General features: G+C 35.7%; 1 protein-coding gene across 1 annotated transcript in view; it reads right to left on the reverse strand.

Moving 5' to 3' along the window:
- Nucleotides 1-178: 178 nt before the first annotated feature.
- LOC141692236 (serine/threonine-protein kinase SAPK1-like) overlaps nt 179-17,795 on the reverse strand; it is a 65,776-nt gene continuing 48,159 nt past the window's right edge. The window contains exon 7 of the mRNA XM_074496963.1: nt 179-571. Within this exon, the coding sequence (XP_074353064.1) occupies nt 179-571 (393 nt within the window). The remainder of the gene's footprint in view (nt 572-17,795) is intronic.

Below are 17,795 nucleotides of genomic sequence, written 5' to 3' on the forward strand. Positions count from 1 at the left end.
TTTGATCTTGTTCTCATCTTTACTATGCCACTTGAGATCTGAAGAAAGAACATGGCTATTATGAAAGTCTACTGATAGAAGATATTAGAAAGAAGTCTGATCGTTTTCCATCATTCTAGTTGTTCACAGTTCTGCCAACACTTCCATTTTGAGATCTTGTAAGCTGTTTCTGAATAATTCACTTGATAAATTGAATAAGTGATGCACTTCCACAATTGACGCGAGAAGTTCCATATTGAGATCTTGTAAGCTTTTTCTGCATATTATCCACTTGATAATTCTGAATAAGCGGTGCACTTTCACATTGACACACATAATCGCCACTTGTTTCTATGTCTTCAACATCTGCATCATCCATATAATCAAAGTCCATACTACCTCCAAGTGAAAATTTCCCACCTTTAGTTGCCTCAGAAGGCACAGTCCTGCTTCCTGTAGTATCGCTAATAATCTCAATGCTTTGGGATGGGAAGTTTACATCATTGCATTGATAGCTTCCTCCTTCCATTAGCTCCATAGGCAAGTTCTTCAGGAACCAAGGATGTCCTTTAATTTCAGAAATCGTTATCCTCTGTAAATCAAAGAAGAAAAGAAAATTATGAATTATGACAGAGAAAATTGTATGATATTAATTCAGGGCAGAAATTATTAGCTTTTCAGGGTTTGTGATGAAAATCTTCGACAATAGATGCCTCCATTCCATGGAAATCTGAATGCAGTTTGGTATCAAGAATGGGGCTTTCAGTATTCTCTGTCAAAAGCCAATTGTACATACGTTTACGAAGGCGTATAGCTCCGAAAAGTCATTTGGATCATTCGGATCCGAAAAGGGATAAGTCCCAACAAGCATCACATATAGAGTTACTCCGCAAGACCAAACATCTGAAATCTATTATCTCGATAATTAGATAGAACATATGGCTATTAGCAAAATTTAGTACATCACCTAGGAAATCAACCGGAATTAACTTATCACCTTTCCGTCGTACGCTTTTGCTTAGAACCTCTGGTGCAACATAAGCTGGTGTTCCCACGGTAGATTTTGGTTGAGAATGAAAAACTGATGACTGGCAGTACGCAAATCCACCCAAAGAAAAGAGAGGAGGGAAGTGGATTTAGCAGACAGAACATTTTTGTAATGGTATATATCCCAGAGTAATCTGTAAAATTATTACCTTGGAGTACCCAAAATCACATATTTTGACACGTGGCGCTAGACTTCCATCTAACAGTGTATTTTCGAGCTTCAGATCTCTATGGCAGATATGTTGTACAATATCATAGATCGCTAAAAACTAAAACTGTGAAGTTCAGAGCTGATACCAAAAACAAAGCACAGACACATACCATTGAATGACAATAGCTAACTCCTGATATTAGTTGTTGGAAGAAAAACCTTGCTTGGTTCCAAATATAACAGGAACCTAAGAAAGTGGGTGAGGCACTTGAAGATCCAGATTGGGTTATTGCTATGCAAGAAGAACTCAATCAGTTTGAGAGGCAGAATGTATGGAAGTTGGTACCCGACCAAAGGGTGAGTCAGTAACGGGCACTAAGTGGGTATTCAAAAAAAAGTTAGATAAGATGGAATTGTAACGAGAAACAAGGCCAGACTAGTAGATAAAGGTTACTCTCAAGAAGAGGGTATAGATTATGATGAAACCTATGCACCGGTAGCTAGACTTGTGGCAATCAGGATGTTTTTGGCATTCGCAGCATATTCAGATTTCAAGGTTTATCAAATGGATGTGAAGAGTGCATTCCTAAATGGGGAGCTTGAAGAGGAAGTGTATGTGGAACAACCTCCAGGTTTTGAAAATCTAAATCTGGCTGACTTTGTATATTTTCTATTCAAAGCCCTATTTGGTCTTAAGCAAGCTCCAAGGACATGGTATGACACTCACCAAGAGTTTTTACTTGAAATGGTTTTACTAGAGGTTGTTATTGATAAAACTCTATTTCATAAAATGCTAAATTTGATATGATATTAGTTCAAGTATATGTTGATGACATTATATTTTTTTCTACTAATGATCATCTTTGTAAGAGATTTTTTAAGCTAATGCAGAGTAAGTATGAAATGAGTATGATGGGAGAGTTGAACTACTTTCTTGGATTACAAGTGAGTCAATGGAAAGATGATGTATTCATCTGTCAATCCAAGTACATAAAAGAGCTTCTCAAGAAGTATAATATGGAAGATTCAACTCCGGAAAAGACTCCAATGCCAACAGCCTCTAAGCTTGATCAGGACAAAAATCGTAAGAAAGTTGACATCAGAAGCTATAGAGGTATGATAGGCCTCATTACTTTATCTTACAACAAGTAACCAGTATTATGTTTGCAATATGGTTATGTACTAATTTCAAGCTGACTCTAAGGAATCTCATCTTATAGCTGTTAAGAGGATATATAGGTAACTTAAGGGGACTCCAAATCTTGGAATTTGGTACCCTAAAGGTATAGGTTTTAGCCTAGTTGGCTATACAGATTCACATTTTGCAGGTTGTAAGATTGACCGGAAAAGTAATTCAGGAAGCTGTTAGTTTCTTGGAAGAAGTCTGGTATCATGGTATAGCAAGAAGCAGTACTCAGTATCCACATCAACTGCTGAAGCTGAATACATAGCTGCTGGAAGCTATTGTGCTCAAATCTTATGGATGAGGAACCAACTCGGGATTATCGTATGTTGATGTCAAAGATTCCAATATTTTGTGACAATAAAAGTGTCATAGCAATCTCAAACAACCCAGTTCAGCACTCAAGAACAAAGCATATTCATATCAAGTATCACTTTATAGAGAGCATGTCACCAATGGCACTGTGGAATTACATTTTGTACCACAGAGGATCAAATTGCAGACATCTTCACAAAACCACGTGATGAAAACATTTTCTCTAAGTTATTTAGTGAACTTAGGATGTTAAATTTTTTCTAATTAATAAATTAGAAGTCAATAACTACAATTTACATTAAATAAATTCACTTGTTATTCAATGCCAATATGATAAGGACATGTGAATTTATGTGTCATTATTTATTTCTTGTAGTTCAAATATTTGTGTGTTTGTACCTAATTGATAAATATTTTAGCACACTTATATTGATAAATTATTTGAAAATAAATTAATCATAATTGGTTAAGTTATGAGTAAAGTTTAGTAGCATAATTTTGATTTAATAATTTGAGACTTTATCAATTCAATGATAAAAGTTTCAATTTTAATAATCAAAAGTTGTTATTTGTTAATTTTAGTGGACTTTAAATTATTTAATATTTAAAGAGGTTCATTAAAGTTAATTAGTAATTAGCAGCATAATTTATTTCATAAAAATATAATTTTATCAAGTTAATGATAATAGTTGTATTATTATAAATAAAATTGTGAAGTACAGAAATTTTTCTAAGTACAGAGTTACTTGCGACCACAGTGCACTATAGGTCGCAAGTAAGTAATTAAACTATTTTTGGTCTTGTTACAGGGGATCCTAGTCGCAAGTAACTACTTAGATTTGAGTTGGTTGCGACAAAGCGGTTCCCTGTAGTAGCTAAGTAAGACTAAAAAAACTGTATCAGAGTTACTTGCGACCTTAACATCATTGTGGTCACAAGTAACTACATTATTTTTCCAAGTTATTGCTTAGGTTACTTGCGACCCCTGTGAACTATAGGTCGCAAGTAACTGTCTTATTTTTTTTCTTCTGTGTTACTGCTGTGTATTTATGTGATCTCTCAGTTCATATATTTTTTATATATACATATATACACACAGTCGCAAGTAAGGACGATAAAGAGAGAATAATTTTCAATCGATTCAAACAGTACCCAAATTCTGCTAAAATCTCTAAAAATTACAGATTTGTGAAGCCCATGACCTACTCTATCATTTGACTGTAAAATCACACATTTTCACTGGTTAATTTGATAGATCTTAAACTGTGATTTCTAAGGAATAAGGCTCTGTTTGGTTTGTACTTCATTGATTATTCTTCTTATTTGCTCTCTAGTGTTCTATTATTGCATATTTGCTCCGCATAAATTTATGTATTTTGCATATTAGTCTCATGTTATTATTTCAAGTGCACGATAAATTTGTTTGACGGTCAAAATGTTATTCTCATTTTTAATTAAAATGTCGTATAATATTACGATACCTAAAATAAATTATGTCTTGGTTATAAATCGCAATCCAGCTCACATAGGCTATTTTGAAAATTAGATTCGCTTTTTAAAAGAGCACTCGATTGTGCATTATGCTTTAACTACTAATGTCTAATTAAATGTTGAGCTCCTCAGAAACATTCACACCTCAGCTATAGACACATTAGATGACGATCAACTAAGCTTCATGTTCCCCATTAATGATGAGATAATTGAAATCATTGAGGATGATTTCAATGAACATCTTCATTTTCCTCGGGATGATTTCGATGATTTACCAAGGGACTGGGAAGTATTTAGCTTTTTCAAGGCCATAAGAAGCACCATGCCTAATGACAAGTATCCAAAGCACTTCAACAAAAGTCATCTACCCAAACCTTGGAACTTATTCTTCATCATGCTGTTCTTCTGTCTGTCTCCCAAGACTGGTGGATTTCATGGACTAACACATTTCATGAGACTAGTTGGAGTGGCTATTGCTCATAAACTTCGAATCAACTTTGGACGTCTAATAATGCGAAAGATATTGGAGAACCAAGATCAAAAATAAGATTACATCTTATATGTTAGGTTCCTCCAGATTGTTTTTAATGGTAAGCTCACAGAAGCTCAGAAGGCCTTGGTTCGCACAGACAATACGGAAAATTCTTAAGTCGTGTCCTCAAAAATGGTGGGTAAACGGTTTAGACAAACTCCTTTTTCCAAAAACAACCCCATTCATGTGACGGACTTCATGCAAAAATACTTTGACTTCATTGCTCAAGAACCTGTCTATGAGACTAAAGATGATCACGAACCTGATGCTGAAAATGAGGATAATCAAGAGGCAGAGGTTGAATATGAAGCAGATCTTCAGCCTAATCCTAACGCTCAACTAATGGATGTTGACCAAGAATTTGTAATTGTTGAACAGCCAGAAGAGGTTTCTCAACCTGAAGCTGCTGAACATCAAGAAGAAACTGAGCTAAATCAACCAGAGAAAAATGTTTAAAGGCTAGAATTCACAGGTATGAATGAATCTTTTATGAGTACTACTTTTGATGACTTGATTGACACTGGTTCACGTAATCTTGGTTACTTTCACACACAACTTGCCCGAGAGCAATTGCAATCAGGAGGCAGTGATTTGTATTCCCAAAAATTTATAACCGCCCTCTAGAGACCATAAATACATCTCAAACTCTCTTAGCCCAATCCCTGGCGTATAAGGATTCTTTGTGTATAGAGGGAAAAACTGCACACGATACAAAATATAAGGAAGGTACTTTGAGTGAACCTACAACTCTGTCTCCAACGAAGTAAAACAGTATCCCAACTAAGACAAGTATAACCTCCCATGTATCTTTCCAAAAGGATACAATAGCTGAAAAGGCACATAAACAGTTACCGGATCCATCTTCTCAACAAGGTGTGTCTATTGAAATTCGCCCGTTAGCCACGACATCCTGTAATGATTCAAGCACACTCTCAAATCTTCAAGCTCTTAAATTTTACATGAGTCAATTAGAAGAGCGTTATTTGGTGAGGATGTATTGACAAAAAACAGGGAATTCAACCATATTATGGTTAGAATATTATGTTCGAGGTCCTTCAATGGATCAACTGCCTTCACAGGTGTTAGGAGAGAGTGTTGTAATCGCTGCCACATCCAGCACAACACTTACCTCCCCAGGACTAAAACCCTGGATACATCTGTGGATAGGGGATCCGACATTAGTGCGGATCGGAAACCCATTGGCGATGAACCATATTCAACTGGTGAGCATACGGGGAAAGTGTCTTCACCGACACTGGAGGAAGCTGAGGAACAGATGCCAAATATGACAGCCTCAGTGATCCTCCCAGAAATTTAAACTCTTGACCAGTCGTCTCATGATGACATGCAACTTGTCTTGAACAAGGGTCGGGAATCGCGAACTCCCATTGCACCACTGTTGACCTCCTTAAGGATGGCTCTTGTGCTTTCTGCATGTACATCTTCTGGATCTCGGAGCTATGAGCGGAGTGTATCCGTGAGGGTGAGTGAAACACAAACCCCTAAACTGAGTGATAGAGTATTGAGTGATACACTGCGAGAAGCCCGTGAGACACCTACCTGCCAAACTACACCTATAGACATGTCACAATATGTAACGAAATCTTACCTTTAAAATCAGTTAGCATTTAAAGATAGTTATCTCAAAGAACAAATGGCTCTCAAGGATCAATATCCTAAAGATGAACTGTCTATCAAGGATCACCAGATTGCACATCTTTCCGAACAACTTGACCTTCGACAAGCATCATTTTCTAGTTTACAGGAATTCCTGGAGAAATCTCTCTCTCACTCAAGAAAGGGAAAAGCAATTGCCAATATTGAGTCAAAGATCTCAGTTAGCAAGCAAGCGCCAATCCCTGTCTCCTCTGAAATAGATTTTTCCAGTACTGGGTCGAAGACCTAAGTCAGTAAGCAAGTGTTTGTTTCAAAATCACCTAATCAAGAGATCCCTGTCTTGATCTTGCCTGCTCAATCAACCCCATCTCTGAAGGATAACACAACTGAGGTGTAGAAATGAGTGGAGCAAGAAAAAGTAGTTGCAGCTGTGAACTTAATTCAAGATGCTTTTCAAACAGCTGATTCTGGATAGGATAAGTTTGGAGATGAGCTTCAAGAAGAAAAGGAAGAAGAAGAGGAGAGGATTGATGGAAAGGTGTTATTAAAGTTAAGACATACTGCTGAGAAGAGTTCTACAACTCAGGGGGAGCAATCAACATCAAAACAAGATCATTTGAGCAAAGTCATTACAACTCAGAGGAATCTTCTATCGGAAATATATGCTCCAAAGCCCCTATTCTCAGAGTATGAACTGGAGAAAGGAGAGATAGACGAGAGTGATGTTCCTAAGGGGTATGAACCTAAATTTGAAGAAGTGGTCACGGAGGAGAGAAAGATTATCTCTGAGGACTAGGAATATGAAGATGAAGATGCCTTCTCGGATGACCGTTTGTTCAATGGATTACAGGAGAAATTCAACTGATCAAATGAAGAAATTCAAGGAGAGATTGAAAGATCAAGAGCTAGAGTGCAAAGAGTCATACAGAAAAGGGAAGCAAGGGAAGCAAAAGAATCATATCTTCGGGCAAACAGGAGAGAAAAGGAATGGGATGAGATAAAAGGAAAATGGACAAATCTGAAAACTATCATAAGTTAGACCCTGACAACCGGAATCTTCTAAACACTATGGAGAAGTACATAGAGGATTATCCCAATATTCATGATTTCTATGATCAGTTCAATAGGATAATCACTGGTACCACTGTGAATATTCTAAAGAATGGATGGAAAATCACTATCGATCACAGAGATGGACTTCAAATAAAGATCTTTACTAGTGTATTGAAGAAGCTAAATATTGTGGAACTGTTTGTCTTAGCATCAAAAAATCCCTTGCAGATGGCAGAATTCAGAACATCACCATGTCTGTGAAGGGTTTTTAGCACATAAACGCAACGAAAACGTAAATTTAAATCTTAAAAAACCGAAACCCTCCGCAGGATCCATGCGAAAAATAATATTTAATTCATAGTTCATATGTTTACCTTAAGAAGCTTTACGTTAATGGAAAGATGGAGGTCTTTAATAGCGATCCAAGAACGACGAGCGGAGATCCCTAGCAGCTGCTCCTCAAGTGTGAAGCACTCCACCGGTATCCACCAAGAAAACGATTTAATGAAGGAGGAGGAGGTGGAGAGAATTAGGCTTTTGTAAATCTTTGGGTTGAGGCAAAAATAGGGTTTATAATAGTATAATTATAGGCAAAATTTTCAGCTGAAATTTTTTCCATAAAATATTATTATTGTTAACCCTTTATTATTCTCATTAATAATTAAAACACCTTTTAATTATTAATCCTTTTTCTAAACACTTTAGAAATAATTCTCTCTTTTGATTTAACTTCCAAAAATTAAATTCTTAATTAATAATATTAAGAACCTTTTCTTAATAATTCATAATCAATTAAATCTTATTTAATCAATTATTAAATTTGCCAATTAATTATTTATTTCATAAATAAATAATTATCAGCCATTATTAATTAATTCCTCCACCATTAAATCATTCTCTTTTATGGTATGACCCTGTAGGTTCAATATTAAGCCGGTAGTACAAATAAATAATAATAAAACTATTTTATCATTATTTATATAAATTCTCTAATTCATTAAATATGATTAATTAATTAATCATATTTATTCTACATCGTGAGGTATACTTCTCAGCATATCGCGACTATCCGGATAATACGAATTCACTGCTTAGAATACCAAGAACTTATTCAGTGAGTAGTTACCGTACAATTAATTCCTTCTACCCTACAATGTCACGATTAAATATAAGACATGGAACTTGTATCAAGCCTATCTTATTTAATCACTTGCTTTCCCATTCACTATGCTCAGTTCTATTTAATGTAAATTAGAAACTCCTTTCTAATTTCATTCACTTCGGCCAGAGATTCCTGAACTAGCATAAGTGGATCAACATTAAACATTCTCTTCCTTCACTGGAAGGGGTAGATCCTTTATTAATCATACACTATCTTCGTGTAAAAATTCCTATACCCAGTAGAGCCCTTATAATTATCCCTTGAGACTAAGAACTAATACACAAGATGACTATGATGACCTCCAGTCTAAGGATACTTGTACAACTATCACTATGTGAACAACTGCTGACACATGAGTGAACTCCATCAGTTGTTCAGCTGTGTGAGTCATGTTCAAGGAACTTATTCTATAATAAGAACCTACATACTAGCTATAGTGTCACCACACAAATGTCTATGAGAACAGACATCCTTCATAATGAAGCAAGCATAGTATGTACCGATCTTTGCAGATTAAAAATTACCAGTTAGTAATCCTACGACCAGGAATTATTTAAGTTTAGAGTTATCATCTTTTAGGTCTCATTATTATGATCTCATCACAATCCATAAAAATCTTTACTCTAAACTATGGTATATCTTATTTAAACACTTAAATAGATAAAGCTCGCAATAAAACCAAAACAAGTCTTTTATTAATATCAATGAAATCAAAACAGATTACATAAAAGTTATTCCTAAATCCTCATACATGATTGGACTTAGGACATATTTATTTCAGACATGTCACAATATGTAACCAAATCTTACCTTGAAAAGCAGTTAGCATTTAAAGATAGCTAACTCAAAGAACAACTTGCTCTCAAGGATCAATATCTCAAAGATGAACTGTCTATCAGGGATCACCAGATTACACATCTTTCCGAACAACTTGACCTTTGACAAGCATCATTTGCTAGTTTACGGGAATTCGTGGAGCAATCGCTCTCACTCAGGAAAGGGAAAAGCAATTGCCAATATTGAGCCAAAGACCTCAGTTAGCAAGAAAGCACCAATCCCTGTCTCCTCTGGGATAGATTTTTCCAGTACTGGGCCAAAGACCTTAGTCAGTAAGCAAGTGTCTGTTTCAAAATCACCTACTCAAGAGATCCCTGTCTTGATCTTGCCTGCTCAATCAACCCCAGCTCTGAAGGATAACACAAATGAGGGGGAGAAATGGGTGGAGCAAGAAAAAGTAGTTGTTGTTGTGGAGCAAGAAAAAGTAGTAATTTTTCACGTCCATTTGCCAGATCTCATAGTCGTAGTAAGCAGCAATCGCAAGCAAAATACGAATTGATTTTAATAGGGCTACAGGCAAAAAAAATTCATCAAAGTCAATCCCTTGCCTTTGTCTGAATCCTTTTTCCACGAGCCTGGCCTTATAGGTCTCCACCTGCCCATCTGCTCCAATCTTTCTTTTATATACACACTTGCACCCAATAGGCTTAACACCTTCACGCGCCTCAACCAGAGTCCATACTTGGTTGGTATACATAGATTCCATTTCGGATTTCATGGCACTATGCCATTTCTCTGAGTCAACACTACTCATAGCCTCATTATAGGTCACAGGGTCGTCATTATCAATGATTGACAACTCATTGTCATTCTCAATGACAAGGCCATAATACCTCTCAGGTTGGCGAGACACTCTCCCTGACCTACGGATGGGCTGTTCCACAGAAGGTTTGTTCAGTCTGAATAGGTGTTTCCACTTGATCCGTAGTAGTTTGTGCTTCTTGAACTTCATCAAGTTCAATTTTGCTCCCACTGTTTCCTTCAAGGATAAACTGTTTTTCCAAGAAGGTAGCATGTCTGGAGACAAACACCCTATGATCGGTGTAAAAGTAATACCCTAAAGTCTCTTTAGGATATCCCATAAAATTACATTTTACAGATCGAGATTCCAGCTTATTTGGGTCAACTTTCTTGACATAAGCTGGACATCCCCAAATCTTAACGTGTTTAAGACTCAGTTTCCTTTCTTTCCATATCTCGTATGGTGTTTGAGGAACATATTTGGAAGGCACCTTATTCAATAAATATGCTGAGGTTTCCAATGCATAACCCCATAGGAATACTGGAAGATTCGCATAGCTCATCATGGACCGAAAAATGTCTAACAAAGTTCGATTTCTCCTTTCAGATACCCCATTTAACTGTGGAGTATATGGAGGAGTCCACTGGGAGACTATACCATTTTTTTTGAGATAATCTAGAAACTCTCCATTCAAGTATTCACCACCTCGATCTGATCGAAGAGTTATAATACTGTGTTTGGTTTGTTTCTCCACTTCATGTTTATATTCTTTGAACTTTTCAAAGGCTTCAGACTTGTGTTTCATCAAATACACATATCCAAATCTAGATCTATCATCTATGAAAGTAATGAAGTACGAAAATCCACCCATGGCTTGCGTAGACATTGGTCCACATACATCTGTGTGTACCAATCCTAGCAAATCTGCAGCCCTCTCTCCATGTCCACTAAATGGAGAGTTGGTCATTTTACCCAATAGACAAGACTCGCATGTAGGATATGATTCAAAATCAAAGGGGTCAAGTAACCCTTCCTTATGCAATGTCCGCAGTCTATTTTCACTAATATGACCTAGCCTACAGTGCCATAAATAGGTCAGATTTTCATCATCTCGTTTTCTTTTATTAGTTTATTCAATCTGAAGTAAATCATGCTCTACGTCACATACATACAGACCATTATTTATAATACCACGTCCATAAATAATATTATCTCTAAGGATAGAACATTCATTATTCTTAATAATAAATGAAAAACCATCCAAATCCAACATACGGATAGAAACAATATTCCTCACAATAGAGGGAACGTAATAACAATTATTCAGAATAATAGTCTTGCCCGTAGGCATATGTAAACTAAATGATCCTACAAATATGGTCGCAACCCTTGCTCCATTGCCCATACGTAGAATCACCTCATCCTTTTCAAGAGTCCTACTTCCCTTTAGTCCTTGCAACGAATTGCAAATATGAGAACCACAGGCGGTATCTAATACCCAAGTAGAAATTTGACCTAGTGACATATTAACTTCGATCATGAACATGCCTGAATCAGAAGCGGTAGTCTTACTACCCTTCTTCTTCTTCAATTCTGCAAGGTAAACCTTGTAGTTCCTCTTCCAGTGCCCCAACTTGTTACAGTGAAAACAAACAGCTAAATTAGGACCAGTCAACTTGTGAGCATCTAGTATGCTCCAGAGTGAGTGCAGAAGACATGACGAATATATTAAATCTGTAAATGATAAACACATAACAACACTTAGCAAATATTCAATTTCATTTCAAAACACTATATGAATCGGGTCTTTATTCATAAGTGTCTCCCACTAGTTTATCTAATTTTTTTCAACCCCTAAGTGAAAATTAAGCATTCATAATGCTAATGGGAATAGGGATCCTACATTCCATCACACAACCTCGGTTGTGGCACGAAACGTCATGTGATGTTCAATAGGCAGACAACTCTTGTCAATTACATCTTATGTTATTCCCTAATATAAGTTTAGTCTCTTGAATAATTGAGTCACGGCTGTGGCACGACAAACTCAATATTCTAAGTCAAGTTTAACCCAACATTTCGTACAATTGAATCAGTCTCTAACGGCCCACGGCTGTAGCACGTACCGTCCTTTAGATTCTAATTCAATGTACACATCTCTATATAATAGACAAGTATTTCTTATTTCGAAATCAAAGCCCCCGGCTGTAGCACGAAATGACAATGATTTAAAAATAAGAACCACTTTCTACCATGTTGGAAGGCTATGACCGACACAAGCCCGTTGTGTCATTGGCCAATTACTACTTGATATTATTTAATTTTAGAGGGATTATATTACGTTACAATCATAATCATATTATAAAGAGATTCTTCCTTTTAAATTAAATATTTCAAATCAATAATCGATAATCAGATGATTCCTAGATCGGGTGGAGCGTTGTCAAGAGGCGTCACTTAATAACCCTTTCTTACAGATAGAAATCTGTTGGTGACAGAATCATCCTTTCTCTCAATATTGAAAATTCATATTCAATTACGTGTTTCATAAATACAAGAATCTCATTATCGTATTAATAATATTTATTGTTAAGGCAAGAAACGATTCCTATTCTAGATTTTCTAGAGCACGCCTTATATTGATTTAAGTTCACCTAAATCTATCATCGCATGGTAAACATAGGCATATATCTCATATATAAAATTAAATAAACAAGTAAATGTAAAGTGCAATAAAGTAAATGTGTTTGGTTATGGCCCCATCCTATGTGATCTTTATCAAGCTCATGAAAAAGATCAAGGTCAATCTAATATGGTGATGGAAATAAATACAACTACTTATTACATAAGTCTTCTTCTTTGTTTAGACTTCTTGTATGCCTCATCTTCTTCTTTGTATCACCTCCATTGGATAGTCTTCTTGAGTCTTCAATTACATTACATGATTGAAAGTAAAACTAATCTAATGAACTTACAAGAATAACTCGAGTTACATTCGAGATTTATGATTACAAAGATTGACGACACTGCAAGTCGTATTTAAAACCAAAACCAAAACCATTACACTAAGGTCGAAAGGCCATAATTATCCACCATGCTCATACAACACATAAAAGCATGTTAAAACACATAATCTGATCTTATCATATCATATTATCCATGTTCTAATCATAAAAAGAAAATATGACAAAAATCAGAAAAATCAGAATCAAATCAGAAAAACAAGAATCACTGTTTACGGGCAGTAAACGACGTCCAACGCCTTACAGACGAGTCGTTGATAGCTTTAGCTATCAGTTTTGTTCAGACGTTCGTTTACCTATGGAATAAGATATTCGTTTGCATAAATCGGACACCAGACCCAGAGTTCAGCAAATCTGCAGCAGCCAATTCAGAATCCGTATCTAATATGATTCTCATAATTAGAACAAACATAAATCATTTATATATCAGTATATATACAGATTACATAATTATCTTATGATTATACAACTCACATGAATATCATATATTCAAAACCATACATATATAAGCATATTATATCAACATCAAATCATGGCGTATCACGTACATGCTCATATATCGAAAACAGTTAAACACATAAATGAATTAAAAACTTTTCGCAAGTAGCTCTGATACCATTGAAGGGTTTTTAGCACATAAACGCAGCGAACACGTAAACTTAAATCTTAAAAAAAACCGAAACCCTCTGCAGGATCCATGCGAAAAATAATATTTAATTCGTAGTTCAGTATGTTTACCTTAAGAAGCTTTACGTTAATGGAAGGATGGAGGTCTTTAATAGCGATCCAAGAACGAGGAGCGGAGATCCCTAGCAGCTGCTCCTCAAGTGTGAAGCACTCCACCGGTTTCGACCAAGAGATCAATGTAATGAAGGAAGAGGAGGTGGAGAGAATTAGGCTGGGTCGAGGCAAAAATAGGGCTTATAATAGTATATTTATAGGCAAAATTTTCAGCTGAAAATTTTCCCATAAAATATTATTATTGTTAACCCTTTATTATTCTCATTAATAATTAAAACACCTTTTAATTATTAATCCTTTTTCTAAACACTTTAGAACTAATTCTCTCTTTTGATTTAATTTCCAAAAATTAAATTCTTAATTAATAATATTAAGAACCTTTTCTTAATTAATTTATAATCAATTAAATCTCATTTAATCAATTATTAAATTTGCCAATTAATTATTTATTTCATAAATAAATAATTATCAGCCATTATTAATTAATTCCTCCACCATTAAATCATTCTCTTTTATGGTGTGACCCTGTAGGTTCAATATTAAGCCGATAGTAGAAATAAATAATAATAAAATTATTTTATCATTATTTATATAAATTCTCTAATTCATTAAATATGATTAATTAATTAATCATATTTATTCTACATCGTGAGAGATACTTCCCAGCATATCGCGACTATCCGGATAATACGAATTCACTGCTTAGAATACCAAGAACCTATTCAGTGAGTAGTTAGCGTATAATTAATTCCTTCTACCCTGAAATGTCACGATTAAATATAAGGCATGGAACTTGTGTCAAGCCTATCTTATTTAATCACTTGCTTTCCCACTTACTATGCTTAGTTCTATTTAATGTAAATTAGAAACTCCTTTCTAATTTCATTCACTCTGGCCAGAGATTCCTGAACTAACATAAGTGGATCAGCATTGAACATTCTTTTCCTTCACTGGAAGGGGTAGATCCTTTATTGATCATACACTATCTTCGTGTACAAATTCCTATACCCAGTAGAGCCCTTATAATTGTCCCTTGAGATTAAGAACTAAACCAAAGCATAGTTCAGTGTACACAAGATGACTATGATGACCTCAAGTCTAAGGATACTTGTACAACAATCACTATGTGAACAGCTGTTGACACGTGAGTGAACTCCATCAGTTGTTCAGCTGTGTGAGTCATGTTCAGTGAACTTATTCTATAATAAGCACCTACATACTAGCTATAGTGTCACCACACAAATGTCTATGAGAATCGACATCCTTCATAATGAAGCAAGCATAGTATGTACCGATCTTTGCGGATTATTAATTAGCAGTTAGTGATCCTACGACCAGGAACTATTTAAGTTTAGAGTTATAATCTTTTAGGTCTCATTATTATGATCTCATCACAATCCATAAAAAGTTATACTCTAAACTATGGTATATCTTATTTAAACACTTAAATAGATAAAGCCCGCAATAAAACCAAAACAAGTCTTTTATTAATATCAATGAAATCAAAACAGATTACACAAAATTTATTCCTAAATCCTCATACATGATTGGACTTAGGACATATTTCTTTCAGATATGTCACAATATGTAACCAAATCTTACCTTGAAAAGCAGTTAGCATTTAAAGATAGCTATCTCAAAGAACAACTGGCTCTCAAGGATCAATATCTCAAAGATGAACTGTCTATCAGGGATCACCAGATTACACATCTTTCCGAACAACTTGACCTTCGATAAGCATCATTTGCTAGTTTACGGGAATTCGTGGAGCAATCTCTCTCACTCAGGAAAGGGAAAATCAATTGCCAATATTGAGCCAAAGATCTCAGTTAGCAAGAAAGCGCCAATCCCTGTCTCCTCTGGGATAGATTTTGCCAGTACTGGGCCAAAGACCTTAGTCAGTAAGCAAGTGTCTGTTTCAAAATCACCTACTCAAGAGATCCCTGTCTTGATCTTGCCTGCTCAATCAACCCCAGCTCTGATGGATAACACAACTGAGGGGGAGAAATGGGTGGAGCAAGAAAAAGTAGTTGTTGTTGTGACCTTAATTCAAGATGCTTTTCAAGCAGCTGATTCTGGATATGATGAGTTTAGAGATGAGCTTCAAGAAGAAAAGGAAGAAGAAGAGGAAAGGATTGATGAAAGGGTGTTACTAAAGTAAAGACATACTGATGAGAAGAGTTCTACAACTCAGGGGGAGCAATCAACATCAAAACAAGATCATCTGAACAAAGTCATTACAACTCAGAGGAATCTTCTGTCGGAGATATATGCTCCAAAGCCCCTATTCTCAGAGTATGAACTGGAGGAAGGAGAAATAGACAAGAGTGATGTTCCTAAGGGGTATGAACCTAGATTTGAAGAAGTGGTCACGGACGAGTGAAAGGTTATCTCTGAGGACTAGGAATATTAAGATGAAGATGCCTTCTCGGATGACCGTTTGTTCTATAGATTACAGGAGAAATTCAACCGATCTTATGAAGAAATTCAAGGAGGGATTGAAAGATCAAGAGCTAGAGTGCAAAGAGCCATACAGAGAAGGAAAGCAAGAGAAGCAAAAGAATCATATCTTCGGGCTAACACGAGAGGAAAGGAATGGGATGAGATAAAAGTAAAATGGAAAAATCTGAAAACTATCATTAGTTAGACCCTGACAACCGAAATCTTCTAAACACTATGGAGAAGTACATAGAGGATTATCCCAATATTCATGAGTTCTATGATCAGTTCAATAGGATAATCACTGGTACCACTGTGAATATTTTAAAGAATGGATGGAAAATCACTGTCGATCACAGAGATGGACTTCAAATAAAGATCTCTACTAGTGTATTGAAGAAGCTAAATATTGTGGAACTTTTTTTCTTAGCATCAAAAATCCCTTGGTTGAAAATGAATGAGAATGAATACTTCAGAGACAAGCTTCAGAAGATGATGATGGATGTGTCTCCTCAAGCATTCTCTTATCCATTCATGATCAAAGTATTTGCAGATGGTAGAATGCAGAACATCACCATGCATGATCAACCTATAAGATCCAGTCGTTATCTACAACTCACTTTCCTGGAAAGTCAACTCAGGAGCAAAAGAGCAAAATTGGAGGCACCAGGAGTCAAAAAATCAGAAGCAGGCTTTAGAGCTGCTGAAGTTCTATATGTTTACAAGCTCAATGATAAAATGATCAAGGAGACAGAGAAGGACATGAAGAAAATTAAAAGAGATTATCATGAGATGGTGTTCATAAATGGAGATCCAGAAATTAATCTTCTGAAAGATAGTGAACCTATCATCAGCACTGACAGTGAAGGGGATCTAGTCTTTGAGATCAACAAAACAAAGATTAAGATCAATGATTTCGGAACAAGAGGATCAGAATCAATACACCAAGCCTTGATGGATATCAAACTATCCACATGTAAAAAGGACAAGATTGCTTTGATTTCAATCATAAGAATACTTGACGAGGTAGTGGAAGAAGAATCGATTAACGACACCAAAAGAGTACGAGGACATCCTAAAAAGATAACAGTCTTCGTAATGTCAAAAAGATCTACCATGTTGTTTGAACTTATTCCTAAGTGCTCCAAAATCAGGTATCTCTAGTTGATACTTAATGAACTGAATAATCCACCTCCCATTAAAGCACTTGAAATAGAAGCTCGTGATTTGGTCCAAGCTAAACTGAATGACCTTCTAGATAGAAGTAAAGGATCATCTCTCCCACACTCAACAAAATCAACAGATCCTAGAAAGAAAGCTACCAAGAGAAAGTCTGATCAGACTCAATCCATTCAAGAAGGAGAAGGTAGTCAAGACAAGAAGCTCAAGAAAACAAAAACAAAGAAGACATAGATTATCCGTTCAAGCTAGAGGAACACTTCTTTGTAATTTGTAATTTAAGAAATCTGGAATTGAATATGTA

Source organism: Apium graveolens, chromosome 10 (genome assembly GCF_009905375.1).
Source record: "Apium graveolens cultivar Ventura chromosome 10, ASM990537v1, whole genome shotgun sequence".
In the NCBI taxonomy this organism is placed as follows: domain Eukaryota; kingdom Viridiplantae; phylum Streptophyta; class Magnoliopsida; order Apiales; family Apiaceae; genus Apium; species Apium graveolens.